Genomic DNA, 15,509 nt, shown 5'->3' with positions numbered 1-15,509 from the left:
GTATTGTTTAATAAAAGTCACTGAATAATTATACTATTTTAGCCACATACACTAGTTTTAGTAATTAAAAATATCAATACAGGGAAAGGTACCTACCTCAAGTACATTTTCACTTAAACTCCTTTCACCAAAGAAATTCTGATTAAACATCTTAGTGCAGCTTCTAAGTTTCTTATTCTAGCAATTACAGGCAGTGCTTATACTTCATCAGCATGTTTGCTGAGAATATTGACCTGCATGTTAAGGTGATCCAGACCCACCCTCCTGCTCACCATCTGGAATGTGAATTTGTTATTAAATTTAATTGTTAATAAATGTTATTAAATGGCTTGCTAAACAATCCTCCGTGTGCCAATAGCTGCGCTAACAAACAATTTAAGATAATCAATTGAGCTCAAAACATGACTTATTTACTCTTGTTAGAAGTGATATCCATGGACTTCTGGTGGCCGCCATGGAAGAGTAGGTCGCACATTTGGTAGCTCCCACTTCTGACGGAATTTCTGGCCTTTTTCCCCCGTTTTTTCTGGAATTTCACTGGATAAATCAGAGTGAGACAGTGAGGAACAATCCCCCATCAGTGTATGGAGAGCTGGACTAGAAGTGGCCGGGTAAGGAAATATAGTCAAGCAAGGAAGACGCGGGTAGAGCCGGCAGCGCAGGAAAGCATAGCGGAGACGCAGGACCCTGGGGAGGTGGCACAGTGGTCGACGGTACAGCTGGTGAAGTTCTTTGAAGAGTGCCTCACCAAGCTAAAGAAAGACATGCTGGACTCGATTAAGGCATCGATTGATCGGGTGGAGCAGGGGCTAGAAACCCACGAAGGGCGATTCAGAAGGTGGAGGAAATGGTGTCCGAGCGCGAGGAATATTTAACCGTGCCGGAGGCTGAGGTGGGGCTGATGCAGGACCACCAGAAAAGATTACAGGAGAAGCTGGAGGACTTGAAGAACAGGTCCAGGAGACAAAATCTGAGGATCGTCGGCCTCCCTGAGGGCAGTGAGGGTTTGGATGCGAGGGCATATGTGGCAAGTATGCTGGAAACGATGGGGGATGGGGCGTTTACGTGACCCCTGGAAGTGGATAGAGCACTTGCGAGGAAGCCGCGAGCGAATGAACCGCCGAGGGCGATGGTGGTGTGAATGCACCAGTTCCTGGACAAGGAGCAGATTTTGCGGTGGGCCAAGCAGGTACAGAGCAGCAAGTGGGAAAACTGAGTTGCGCATCTACCAGGACCTGGGCGCATATCTGGCCAAAAGGCGAGCCGGATTTAATAGGGCAAAAAGAAGGGGGTAAAGTTCAGGATGCTGTATCTGGCACATCTTTGGGTCACGTTTGAGGACCAAGAACTTTACTTTGAATCACCAGACGAAGTAATGAATTTTATCAAGGACAAAAGACTAGCTGGGGTCTAAAGACACTGAGCCTTGGAGGGCACTGTGGTGGCGATTTGATGAAAATAACTTATGCTGTTCTGAATATACGGTGCTCTATGTAACAAGCGGTTATCTTTTCTGTTTCTAAAGTTAACCTTGTTCTATTGGGAGCTAGGTGGTGGGATTTCTTCTACTGTTTGTTTACTGGGAACTGTGTTGCTTTGAATATGTATGTCCAAGCCCGGGGGGGGGGGGGGGGGGGGGGGAGAAATGGGGAGATAGGATGTCTGGCGCCAAGGGCGGGAGCTGCTAGGGTAGCTAACTCACGGAAGCACCGTGGGGGGCGAGCAGGTGATGTATTCGATATGGGGGATTGTTTTTTTGGTGCTGTTACTAGTGGGAGGGGGGGGGGGGGGCTGCTCTGCCGACAGGGGAGGAACTGTTACCAGGGCACAAGTGGGAGGTCGAGGGCGGTGGATGCCCGAGGGTGGGCTCGAGGAGGCGAGCTAGAGGCTGGACTAAGAAGGGTAATGGATAGTCGGCGGGGGGCTGATTACTTGGAACGTCAGAGGATTAAACGGGCCGGTTAAGAAGGCTCACGTGTTCGCGCATCTGAAGGGGTTGAAGGTGGACGTGGCAATGTTACAAGAGACATACCTAAAGGTTGTAGATCCGACTGATTGAGGAAGGGGTGGGTTGGACAGGTATTCCATTCAGGGCTGGACTCTAAGACCATGGGGGTTGCGATCCTGATTAACAAACAGGTGGCATTTGAGGCAGGGAGAATCGTGGCAGATACGGGGTCAGGTGCATAATGGGGAGTGGGAGGCTTGAGGGGATGCGGGTGGTACTTGTGAACGTATATGCTCCAAACTGGGATGATGTGGAATTTATGAGGCGGGGATTAGGTAAGATCCCAGACCTAGAGTTGCATAATTTGATCATGGGGGGAGATTTCAACACAGTCATTGATCCAGGATTGGACCGGTCAATATCTAGGACAGGGAGGGTACCAACCACGGCGAAGGAACTAAAGGGGTTTATGGAGCACATGGGGGAGGGGGGGGTAGGCCCATGGAGGTTTGAGTTTGTTTTTTCTCCCATGTTCACAAGATATACTCTCGGATCGACGGTTTTATCCTGAGCAGGTCTCTACTGCCGGGGGAGGTGGATACTGAATACTCGGCAATCGCGGTGTAGGATCATGTCCCACATTGGGTTGATCTACAGGTCAGTATGGAAAGAGGGCATCTCCCGTTATGGAGGTTGGATGTGGGACTATTAGCGGATGAGGCGGTCTGTGGGCGGGTGAGCAAGTCCATCCAGAATTATCTGGAAATTAATGATACAGGGGAAGTTGTGGCAGCAACGGTGTGGAAAGCTCTGAATGCAATGGTTCGAGGGGAATTAATTTTGATACGGGCCCATAGAGAAAAGGTGGAACGAGCAGAGAGGGACCGGTTGGTTGGGGAGATACTCTGAGTGGATAGGAGATATTCGGAAGCCCTGGATGCGGAGTGACTGAAGAAGCGGCGGAAGTTACAGGTGGAGTTTGGGCTGTTATCTACAGGGAAGGTGGTGGGACAGCTGAGGAAGGCAAGGGGAGAGGTATACGAGTATGGAGAAAAGAAGAGCAGAATGTTAGCGCACCAGCTTAGGAAAAGGGAGGCGGCCAGGGAAATAGGGAGAGTAAGAACAGAGGTGGGAAGGCGGTCCTGGACCCAGTGGGGGTGAATGAGGTGTTTACGGATTTCTACAGCAAATTATACGGCTGGGGTGGAGGGGATGAGGCAGTTCCTGGGTCAGTCTAACACGGCCAATGTTAGAATGCTCTTAAAAGTTATTATGCCTGGCACATGATGAGGCTGCGTTAACCCTGCTTAAGGCATCCGCCCACAGACCTCGGGGGTGGGGAATGGAGGTGGTGTTGTGATGGATGCGGAGAAGGCTTTTGATCGGGTGGAGTGAAATTACTTGTGGGAGGTGTTAGGAAGGTTTGGGTTTGGTCAGGGCTTCATTGACTGGGTGTGGTTGCTGTTATCAGGCACCAGTGGCAAGTGTGCGCATGAATGGGTTGATATCGGGCTATTTTAAATTACATCGAGGGACAAGGCAAGAGTGTCCCCTCTCCCCGCTTTTGTTTGCTCTGGCCATAGAGCCATTGGCTATGGCGTTAAGATCTAAGAACTGGAGAGGGCTGGATGAGTAAGGTGGTTTCAGGCTTCGTGTAGGCGGGTAAAACCCCGCGAGTGAAGAAAGTGTTGTTGGAGTGCAGTCGGGGGAGGGTGGGTTGGCGCTGCCGAATTTTGTAAATACTACTGGGCGGCTAATATAGCCATGATAAGCAAGTGGGTAGAGGGCGGGAGGGGGGGGGGGGGGGGGGGGTCCAGCGTGGGAACGGGTAGAGGCGGCATCGTGTAGGAACACAAGTTTGGGGGCAGTAATAACGGCTCCTCTTCCGTTCTCGCCTGCCTGGTACTCCACAGGCCCAGTGGCAGTAGCGGCTCTGAGAATCTGGGGGCAGTGGAGGAAATACAGGAAAACGGAGGGAGCATCAGTTTGGGCCCCGATATACAACAATCATCGGTTTGTTCTGGGTAGACTGGGTGGAGGGTTCCAGGGATGGAAGAGAGCAGGAATTGTGAAGATGGGAGATCTATTCATAGACGGAAGCTTCCCTGGCTTGAAGGCTTGAGAGGAGAAATTTGAATTGCCAGCAGGGAATGGGTTTAGATATCTGCAGGTATGAGATTTTTTGAGAAGGCAGGTTCCGACCTTCCCGCTCCTGCCACCACGGGGGGGATACAGGACAGCGTAGTGTCCAGAACATGGGTGGGAGAGGGGAAGGTATCAGATATCTATCAAGTACTTATGGAGGCGGAGGAAACTCCGATAGAGGAACTAAAGGGCAAGTGGGAAGGTGAGTTAGAGGGAGAGATAGAGGCAGGTCTGTGGGCAGATGCCTTAAGCAGGGTTAACGCATCCTCATCATGTGCCAGGCTTAACCTGATACAATTTAAGGTCATTCACCGGGTACACATGACTGACCCGGATGTGCAAGTTCTTTGGGATAGAGGACAGGTGTGTGAGGTGCACAGAAGGCTCAGCAAATTATTTCCACATGTTTTGGGCATGCCCGAAGCTTAAGAGGGTTTGGCAGGGTTTTGCTAAGGCTATGTCCACGGTACTTAAAACACTGGTGGTGCCGAGTCCAGAGGTGGCGATCTTTGGAGTGTCGGGAGAGGCTGACGGTTTGGCCATTGCCTCCCTGGTTGCCCGCAGACGGAAACTGTTAATGTGGAGGGACTCGATGCCCCTGAAATTAGAGACCTGGGTTAGTGACATGGCTGGGCTTCTCCATCTTGAGAAAATAGAGTTTGCCCCAAGAGGGTCAACGTTGGAGTTCATCTAGAGGTGGCAACCGTTCGTCGATTTTCTCGGAAGAAATTAAAATGTCAGCAGAGACAAAAATCTAGAAGTGGTGGTGGGGGGGGGGGGGTTTAAGGCTATTGTTTCATTATTGGGGGTGTGAAGCACGGGATAGGGATGGAAATGTTTTATTTACCATGTTTATGTTGCTGTTATTGTTATTATAAATACTATAAATACCCTAATAAAATGTTTTTTTTTAAAGTGATATCCGTTCGTATAGGTTAGGTTAAGTGAATGGGCTAGGGTCTGGCAAATGGAATACAATGTTGACAAATGTGAGGTTATCCATTTTGGTAGGAATAACAGCAAATGGGATTATTATTTAAACAATAAAATATTAAAGCATGCTGCTGTGCAGAGAGACCTGGGTGTGCTAGTGCATGAGTCACAGAAAGTGGGTTTACAGGTGCAATAGGTGATTAAGAAGGCAAATGGAATTTTGTCCTTCATTGCTAGAGGGATGGAGTTTAAGACTAGGGAGGTTATGCTGCAATTGTATACGGTGTTAGTGAGGCCACACCTGGAGTATTGTGTTCAGTTTTGGTCTCCTTACTTGAGAAAGGACGGACTGGCACTGGAGGGTGTGCAGAGGAGATTCACGAGGTTAATCCCAGAGCTGAAGGGGTTGGATTACAAGGAGAGGTTGAGTAGACTGGGACTGTACTCGTTGGGATTTAGAAGGATGAGGGGGGATCTTATAGAAACATTAAAAATTATGAATTGAATAGATAGGATAGATGCGGGCAGGTTGTTTCCACTGGCAGGTGAAAGCAGAACTAGGGGGCATAGCCTCAAAATAAGGGGAAGTAGATTTAGGACTGAATTTAGGAGGAACTTCTTCACCCAAAGGGTTGTGAACCTATGGAATTCCTTGCCCAGTGAAGCAGTTGAGGCTCCTTCATTAAATGTTTTTAAGGTAAAGATAGATAGTTTTTTAAAGAAAAAAGGGATTAAGGGTTATGGTGTTCGGGCCGGAAAGTGGAGCTGAGTCCACAAAAGATCAGCCATGTTCTAATTGAATGGCGGAGCAGGCTCGAGGGGCCAGGTGGCCTACTCCTCCTAGTTCTTATGTTCTTATGTATGCAGGTACTCCTTTAAATGGAAGGAATATGTTCAAGCAGTGTTCCTTTTCTGAATTAACTGGGAACTTTGGGAAGGCTATACTTCCTTGTTATTTTTTTTACACGGCAACACCTTGGCCAATCACAGTCGACTTGCCAACCAACCCTTTTCCCCTATGGTATAAATTGTTGTGATCATTTGAAATTTGCCATTCTTGCATTAATGATGTGGAAGAAGGTTCTGAGGTCATTGTTCCTAAGTTTGAAGATGATACAAAGATATGTAGAGGTTGTGTTGAGGAAGCCGAAGGACCGGGACAGGTTAGGAGAGTGGGCAAAGAAGTGGCAGATTGAATACAATGTGGAAAAGTTATGCAGAATAGAGGCATAGACTATTTTCTAAATGGGAAATCAGAAGCACAAAGGGACTTACTAGTCCTAGTTCAGGATTCTCTTAAGGTTAACATGCAGGTTCAGTCGGCAGTTAGGAAGGCAAATGCAATGTTAGCATTCATGTTGAGAGGGCTAGAATACAAGAGCAGGGATGTACTGTTGAGGCTGTATAAGGCTCTGATCAGACCCCATTTGGAGTATTGTGTGCAGTTTTGGGCCCTGTATATAAGGAGGGATGTGCTAGCTTTGGAAAGGGTCCAGAGGTGGTTCACAAGCATGATCCCCAGAATGAAGAAATTGTCAAAAGAGGAACGGTTGAGGACTCTGGGTCTGTACTTGATGGAGTTGAGCAGGATGAGGGAGGATCTTATTGAAACTTACAGAAATCTGAAAGATCGAGATAGAGTGAACATGAAGCGGATGTTTATACTAAAGGAGAGACTAGAACCTGAGCGCACAGCCTCAGACTGAAGGGATGGTCCTGTAAAACTGAGATGAGGAGGAATTTCTTCAACCAGAGGGTGGTGAATCTGTGGAACTCATTGCCGTTGAAGTTGTGGAGGCCAAATCACTGAGTGTCTTTAGACAGAGATAGATAGGTTCATTTGTTAATAAGGGAACCCGGGGTTAGAACAAAGAAGAAGTACAGCACGGGAACAGGTCCTTCGTCTCTCCAAGCCTGCCTGACCATGCTGCCCATCTAAACTAAAATATTCTACACTTCCTGGGTCCGTATCCCTCTATTCCCACCCTATTCGTGTATATGTCAAGATGCCCCTTAAATGTCACTATCGTCCCTGCTTCCACCACCTCCTCCGGCAGCGAGTTCCAGGCACCCACTACCCTCTGTGTGAAAAAAAACACTTGCCTCGTATATCTCCGCTAAACCTTGCCCCTCACACCTTAAACCGATGCACCCTAGTAATTGACCCCTCTGCCCTGGGAAAAAGCCTCTGACTATCCACTTTGTCTATGCCCCTCATAATTTTGTAGACCTCTATCAGGTCGCCCCTCAACCTCCGTCGTTCCAGTGAGAACAAACCGTGTTTATTCAACCGCTCCTCATAGCTAATGCCCTCCATACCAGGCAACATCCTGGTAAATCTCTTCACCCTCTCTAAAGCCTCCACATCCTTCTGGTAGTGTGGTGATCAGAATTGAACACTATACTCCAAGTGTGGCCTAACTAAGGTTCTATACAGCTGCAACATGACTTGCCAATTCTTATACTCAATGCCCCGGCCAATGAAGGCAAGCATGCTGTATGCCTACTTGACGACCTTCTCCACCTGTATTGCCCCATTCAGTGACCTATGGACCTGTACACCTAGATCTCTCTGACTGTCAATACTCTTGAGGGTTCTACCATTCGCTGTATAATTTCTACCTGCATTAGACCTTCCAAAATGCATTACCTCACATTTGTCCGGATTAAACTCCATCTGCCATCTCTCCGTCCAAGTCTCCAAACGATCTAAATCCTGCCGTATCCTCTGATAGTCCTCATCGCTATCCGCAATTCCACCAACCTTTTGTGTCGTCTGCAAACGTACTAATCAGACCAGTTACATTTTCCTCCAAATCATTTATATATACTACGAACAGCAATGGTCCCAGCACTGATCCCTGTGGAACACCACTAGTCACAGTCCTCCAATCAGAAAAGCACCTTTCCATTGCTACACTCTGCCTTCTATGACCTAGCCAGTTCGGTATCCATCTTGCCAGCTCACCTCTGATCCCCTGTGACTTCACCTTTTGTACCCGTCTGCCAAGAGGAACCTTGTCAAAGGCCTTACTGAAGCCTATATAGACAACATCCACTGCCCTACCTGCATCAATCACCTTTGTGACCTCTTCAAATAACTCCCATCAAATTAGTGAGACACAACGTCCCCTTCTCAAAACCGTGCTGCCTCCCGCTAATACGTCCATTTGCTTCCAAATGGGAGTAGATCCTGTCTCGAAGAATTCCCTCCAGTAATTTCCCTACCACTGTCGTAAGGCTCATTGGCCTGTAGTTCCCTGGATGGGGAAAAGGCAGGAGAATAGGGATGAAAAAAATATCGGCCATGACTGAATGGCAGTGCAGACTCGATGGACCGAGTGGCCTAATTCTGCTCCTATGTCTTATGGTCTTTGTCCTGATGAGTGCAAGATGAAGAGCTTGGGCAACATGTTTCTGTTTTCCGCAATATTCAAGTTCTGAATTACCAAGTAACTACTGGTACAGCTTGTGCCCTACATGTTCAGTGGTGATCATTGCTCTTTTAAAAAAAAAAAAAAAAATTGCTAATCAGAAATGCAGTCACCGACATCTGAATTCCCTATCTGGCTATGGTATCCATTAACACTACTATATTCTGCCTGACTACCCTGTAATGTCTTCCTTGTAAAGAGACTGCCATAGTGTACCAGAGTAATTTATATTTCTTATGGCCTTTCTGGCTGAAGCATTCAAATTGCGGCTGAATCATAACCGTGTTTTGTGTCCACTTAGAACTGAATTGACGGGTGGCATGGTAGTGCAGTGGTTAGCACTGCTGCCTCCCTGTTCTGAGGACCCAAGTTTGATCCCCCCTGGGACACTGTCCGTGTGGAGTTTGCACATTCTCGCCGTGCCTGCGTGGGTCTCACCCGCACAACCCAAAAAGATGTGCAGGTTAGGTGAATTGGCCACGCTAAATTGCCCCTTAATTGGAAAATAACGAATTGGATACTCTAAATGTATTTTAAAAACAAATTGAATTGGCACTGCCAAAAATCATTACACTAGATATGTTTCTAATTATTCGAGAGAAAACCTCCTATTGGGTTCAGGTAGCCTGGATTCAAATCCATACAGCAGAGCTGTTAATCGGTTTTAGACTGCATGGCACCGCGCTACCCAGTGCTCAATTGAATTGTTCTTTAAACGTTTCATACAACAGTAATTCTTAATGGAAAAATATTTCTCCCTTAGGGAACTAAGTGAACTGAGTGAAGAAAGAGAAAACTTCACAATTGGATTTATTTCCTTACATTCGTAAGTGCACTTATCTCTGGATTTTTCATTTGAATTTTGCAAAATACTGTTATTACTTCTCACCAACATTAACATCAGTTAATGATATTGATGATTTTTGAAATGGTTACTTCAAAAAGATGGCACAATCTTTTTGACTGCTTTTGTTAAGTAGTTTTCAAAGAACTTCCCTTTGGATAACAAAATTAATACACTGAAAATGCAATGAGCAAGAATCTGACAAATCACAATGGTGGTGTTCAGAGTTTGAAGGTTTTGAAGCTAACTGTTAGAGGTTAAATGCTAGCCTTCTTTCACTGCTTAATGCCTGATGACGTCTCTGTCAAGGGTTTAATAATTGTAAAAGTACTTAATTTTCATAAAATAATGGACAACTGAAAAATATTAATTTTTCTGGCAGGTTGATCATCGAATCTCACTGCACAGAGGCTATTGAGTCCATTGTGCTCAGGGTGGCTATTTGAAAGAGTGATCCAATTGGAAATTGTGTGTGTGTAAATTAGTTATATTTTGCTCTTGTAGTTCCAATATGCCTTTGTTTTCCGTAGCAGATGTACACACATTTAATAATATGGCCAATAGCTATTTGTGTTGATATGCACATTTTAGATATTTTGGTGCTGAAATTTCATTGCACTTCTGTCAGCTTTCTGGCCCAGCTCCACTCTGTTAGAATAACATGAAAATAAGGCAAGACCTAGATTTCCTGGAGTCCAGTACACTGAGAGCAGTTCAGCATCCTCTTCAAAGATGTAAGTGGCAACTGTCATTGGGATCCAAAGCAGAGTGATCTGAATCCCAAATATTCACTATTTTGTTTTGGTGCGATAAAGCAGCAGGATTGGAGCCAATCATACCATTTCAGAGCACCAAGGCACTCCTATTCCCTGGACCATGAAAGTGAGGTTAGGCGCAATCTACCAGCCGTGTTAGACCCAAAAAGTAGCGTGGCACGACACAGACGGTAGATGCCAGGAGATCCCTCTTCTGGAATTACCTGGCTCGCCACTCCTTGTGAGATCTAACATGATTCTTGCGAGATGTCGCAATGTGAATCCCGCCCACTGTGGGAGGATCACTTTTTAGCAAATCGTGGAATAATAGAAGTTACGGTGCAGAAGTAGGCCATTCGGTCCATCATGTTTGCACCAGCTCTTGCAAAGAGCACCCTCCTTAAACTAACACCTCCACCCTGTCCCAGTAACCCCACCTAACCTAAGGGCAATTTAACACGGCCAATCCACTGAACCTGCATATCTTTGGACTGTGGGAGGAAACTGGAGCACCCAGAGGAAACCCATGCAGACACTGGGAGAATAGGCAAACATGGCACAGACAGTGACCTAAGCCGGGAATTGAACCTGCATATTAGGGCAAGACAGCTTGTCTCACTGTAAATGCACGTCCAGGATCTAACCAAAATGTTGGGATCTAACACCTTCACCTTGGAGACGTCGGGTGAGTGCCGTTCAGTGCCGGTATTCACAAATGGAGACCAAATGGACCAGCATTCGTGGAGATTTTCCAGGGGATTGGAAGCTCTCAGGTGCATTCCCTCTGGGCAGGGTGGTAGCCTGGCATTGCCAGCTGGTGCCAACCTGGCAAAGCCAAGGTACCAAGCTGGCATTCTTCCTGTGGTGGGATCGGACCTGGGGTGCCCTGCACTGGGGTGGGGCTGAGGGGACCCCATTATAGGTGAGTTAGGGCTTTGGGGGTTCAGGGTCACCACAGGGAGTTGAGCGATCAGGACGCTTAATTTTAAATTTAATTTTTAAATGGCATCCCGATCTCCTTCTGCAATCAGAAGTTCCGGCGAGCGGAAAACGGGACTAAGTGCCGCCTCGTTGGGGAGTCCCCCGCTGAGGCCCTGGATCCATCCGAATGGGAACGGAATCTCGTTCAATAGCGTGGGCTTTCTCGGCACTCCCGAGCGGCAGGGACCAACGGCTAAAATCCGCTAGTTATGGGACTCTGTTCCCATTCGGGTAGATCGCATCCGTTAAATCGTCTGCAGCCTGAAGGTTGAAGACTCTTGCTGTTCCTAATTATTGCACGTATTTTGGCAATAGCTTTAGTTTCATCACACGATTTTTAAAAGAAAGGTCTCTCGTCTCTATCCTTGTACTTTTGTTCCAATGTATTTTTGAATTAAATTGTACTAAATAACACATGAAGTAAATTAAATTCTTGATTTATAGTGTGCATTGTGTGAAAGATTCTTACCCTGTGGATTTACTTAAAGCTTGGGACAAGTATCATCAAATCAAGACTTCCGAAAATGACCGTCCAGGTGAGAATATTAATAGCTTGTGTTTATGGTGTTACAAATTTTGTCTGCTGTTCCTGAAAAATTTCTTTTCTAGCACAACTAAGAGAATTGAGATGCACTTTCCAAAATTTGGAACCACCGTTGATGTTTGTGGTATACTTGCAGCAAGAAAATGAGAACCAAGTTGAGTAGGGAATGTTGTGATTTCTTGCATGCCATTTATGAAAGCATAGCAAAATACAGAGCAAGCAAAGTTCATTCAGTTAATTGTACCAACGTTTTCCTAAGTACGAGGTGCTTCTATTATAGCATGGATTCCTCTTCCATGCCACTTATTGATTCTGTCCTTTGAGAAATACCAATTTTCTTTTCCAACGTTACCAGAGTACTAAAGATTGATCAGAATCATTAGGAGAGAAATTAGTTCATTCCAAAATGGATGCAGTGCAGGGGCCAGATGCATCAATTTCATGGTGTCGTTCTATACTTCAAAAACGTCTGAAATATTGATGCCCCTGCAGGCTGTTTAAAAAGGGCACTGGGTTCTGTTTTACTGAGGCCTGACATCTGCTTTAGGATCCCTCTTGGAAGTTGTGATATTCTGAGAAGGGCAGGCACCAGGGTTCGCACAGGTTTCTTTGTTGTGAATTTTACCTAGTGAGTGGCCATTGCAAAACAGGTAAGCAATTTTTTTTCTTTTAAACCTTGATTTAGTGTGCTCTCATTATTCCTGAGGGATGCTGCTGGTCCAGAATCAGCCCACCTTCCTGAGATATTAGCTGAGGGCTGCTGCTGGCATCCTGGATATGATGTGTGCTTTAAGCGCAACATTGTTTTCAGGACAAAATCTAACCAAAAATTTCTAATCACCTAAAATAGGAATTATTAGTTTAATTTCAAAATTTCTCTTGAACTGCTTGCTGCTCTATTGAATGCCTAGCACCCATTTCTCTCAATGTCATAATATACACACAAGTATATGATGGTGCACAGACAGACATTGATTGACACACAGGATGACCAATGAACACACAGAACACAGCAGCCAATCACCAGACAGGACACAGCCACTATAAAGCCAGGGGGCACTAGTTTTCCCGCTCTCTTGGGATACAGCCTCTGAGACAGCCAGAGCCCGTGAGCAACAACACGAACATCCACCATGTGGTAGTAAGATAGTCTGGTCAGGTTAGCCTCGGGTCTCCAGTCAACTCGGCATAGTGTCAACCCACAGTTAAAGTATGTTTAACAGTTGGTAGTTCAATAAAATAGAGTTTCATTTCTCCAAGTGTGGGAAGCCTGTCTCTCTCACTGCTGCAGTAAACGCAGTCCTCTCAGACCCAGCATACCCAACACATCACTCAAGACCTTATAGTTTGGACTCATTGGCTTAACTGGCATCTCTAATGCTTTGCTTTATTTATTATAATGTGTAAATTTTAGTCAATTCAGGAATTAACCGTTCTCCAACAAATACTGATGCCTAATACTACTCTACTCCACATCCCCTGTCAATTTCTAAGAACTCACCATTCTCTCATTTTAGGGGTTCCATTTCACATTTAATTATTCTCTTTTCATTGATATTTTGTGGAGCATAATTATATCAACGTGCTATGTCACCAATGATTTAATGGGGTAGGTTTCCCTCTATTTTTAGTTTTGTTGCGATTGGACAAACGAGCAGACAGTTATTTTTTTTAAAAAGTATTTGTAGCTTAACAATAATATATATAGTTTTAATTTAAAGTACCCAATTCTTTTTTTTTTCCAATTAAGGAGCAATTTAGCATGGCCAGTTTACCTATCCTGCACATCTTTGGGTTGTGCGAGTGAGACCCCGCAGACACTGGGAGAATGTGCCAACTTCACACGGACAGTGACCCGGGGCTGGGATTGAACCTGGGTTTCCTTGGTACCATGAGGCGGCAGTGCTAACCATTGTGCCACCGTGCAAATATTTGTAGCCTAAAGTGAATTAGCCTATTTTCTTTATGGGTTTATTATCACTAGTCTCATTACCTTTCCCAAAGTGATTTGTCTGACTAGCCAAAAGTATAATTGCTTCTCGGCCTTTTGGCTAAGATGAGCGGGAGGTCAGGTGTAATGCCTGGATCTGTATGTCTCTCTTGTGGGGACCATGGATTGGATTCAATTTGAATTGTTTTTTGGAGCAGGCAAGGAGCTGGATTCGGGGTTTGTCCCTGTCCACACTCTGAGCTCTGGCTTTGTAACTCTGAGAAAGTAATTAAAAAATTTCAAAGTATTCTTGACAAATTAAATAGCTTTGAGGAAGCTCATTGCTAAAGAAACACCCTTTGAACGTTCAGCAGAATAATGTGAATTGAGAATAATTGGAGACATAGCAACATTCTGTCTTTCCAGTTTCAAATTCAAACTTTTTTTTGTTATTTTTATGAAATAAGCTACATATAAATTGCAACTTAAATATAGCAATTGTTGATTGATTATAGCTCAACGGTTAATTGTTTTGTAACATTCCCAGATGATTGACATTGCTGAACAGCGTCCCGGTAAAACATATTTTCTTTTTATTAGATGAATTGCACAATGAGCAACTTTACATCATTTTTGAATTTGAATATGGCGGTTGTGATCTAGAAAGCATGAGTACAAAGGTAAGTATTTTAATTGTTTTCTGGTGAGTACAGTTCTTATCTTTCTATCAAGTGTATTAAATCAAACTGTTTCTACAGATACCTTCCCTTGAAGTAGCAAGAAGTATACTACAGCAAGTGACTGCGTCATTGGCTGTGGCTGAAAATGCTTTACATTTTGAACACAGGTAAGGGAGGAAAGCAGAATCTTTCAATGTCCTTTGCATAAACAAAGAAACACTTTCAGCTATATAGAACTGTACAAACTACTAAATGTCTCAGCAGCTTTACAACTAAGAAAATACTTTTTGAGGTGTAGTCATATGTAATGGAATAAAATAGGAAGATACCAGTGAGTATAGAGCTTGCCATTTTCTCAGACTGTGAACTCTCTCCACCTTCATCCTATTTTTTTATTTCTATCAATTTATTTTCCTTGCTTCCATTGATCTATTTTTCCCTCACCATTGTCCCCCTCCTCTCCCCACCCCACTTGGGCCAACTGTTCCCAGTTGCCCTTTGACATACCACCCGCCTTTGTTCTGCCATTCAACATTCCAATCTCTTTATATGCCACTATCAGCACCCTTCTTAGTCTTGGTCACCCCCATTTACATTCCTTTTGTCTTTCTGTCTACGACATTTTTGTCAATCTCTACCTATCGCCGGCTCCCTATCCAGCCCCACCACTCCACACCCCTCACCACGTAGTATAAATCTGACCCTATTTCCACTTCTCTCCTGCTTTGTCAAAGTGTCATCCAGACTCAAAATGTTAGCTCTCTTCTCTCTCTTCACAGATGTCGCCAAACCTGCTGATATTGTCCAGTATTTTCTGTTTTTGTTTCAGATTCCAGCATCTGCAGTAATTTGCATTTATATTATTGCCGTTTTCAGGGATCTGTTCAATATTTAATGTACCCCTTTTTTTAACTCCGTATTTAAGGAAAGATATACTTGCACAGGAGGTCGTAAAAACAAATTTGGCAGGGGGATGGGAACCGATGCAGGAAGTCAGAGGGTAATAAAGAGGGGATAGAAACAAAAGTTAGTAAGGAGAAAAGTGCAAGAGGCCTAATGGTCAAGGCCGATGAACTCTGGGCATGGATAGATACATGGGACTGGGATATTATAGGTATTACAGAATCATGGCTAAAGGAAGGGCAGGACTGGCAGCTCAATGTTCCGGGGTACAGATGCTGTTGGAAAGATAGACCAGGAGGGGAGGACATGTTGCATTTTTGGTTAGAGGCAACATCACGGCAGTACAGAGAGAGGCTATATCCAAGGGTTTGCGCACTGAGTCTATATGGGCTGAATTGAAAAATAAGAAGGG

The 15,509-nt window shown here is 45.0% G+C and overlaps 1 protein-coding gene across 1 annotated transcript in view; it reads left to right on the top strand.

Annotated features, from left to right (window-relative positions):
- The window catches only part of haspin (histone H3 associated protein kinase), a 79,572-nt gene that overhangs the window by 44,319 nt on the left and 19,744 nt on the right, over window positions 1–15,509 (top strand). The window contains exons 9-12 of the mRNA XM_038791549.1: window positions 9,224–9,286; window positions 11,485–11,576; window positions 14,115–14,194; window positions 14,273–14,361. Of these exons, the coding sequence (XP_038647477.1) occupies window positions 9,224–9,286; window positions 11,485–11,576; window positions 14,115–14,194; window positions 14,273–14,361 (324 nt within the window). The remainder of the gene's footprint in view (window positions 1–9,223; window positions 9,287–11,484; window positions 11,577–14,114; window positions 14,195–14,272; window positions 14,362–15,509) is intronic.

The sequence above is a fragment of the Scyliorhinus canicula genome, chromosome 3 (genome assembly GCF_902713615.1).
Source record: "Scyliorhinus canicula chromosome 3, sScyCan1.1, whole genome shotgun sequence".
Classification (NCBI taxonomy): Eukaryota; Metazoa; Chordata; class Chondrichthyes; order Carcharhiniformes; family Scyliorhinidae; genus Scyliorhinus; species Scyliorhinus canicula.
Note: the sequence above shows the minus strand (reverse complement) of the source record. Positions and strands in the feature narration are given on the sequence as shown.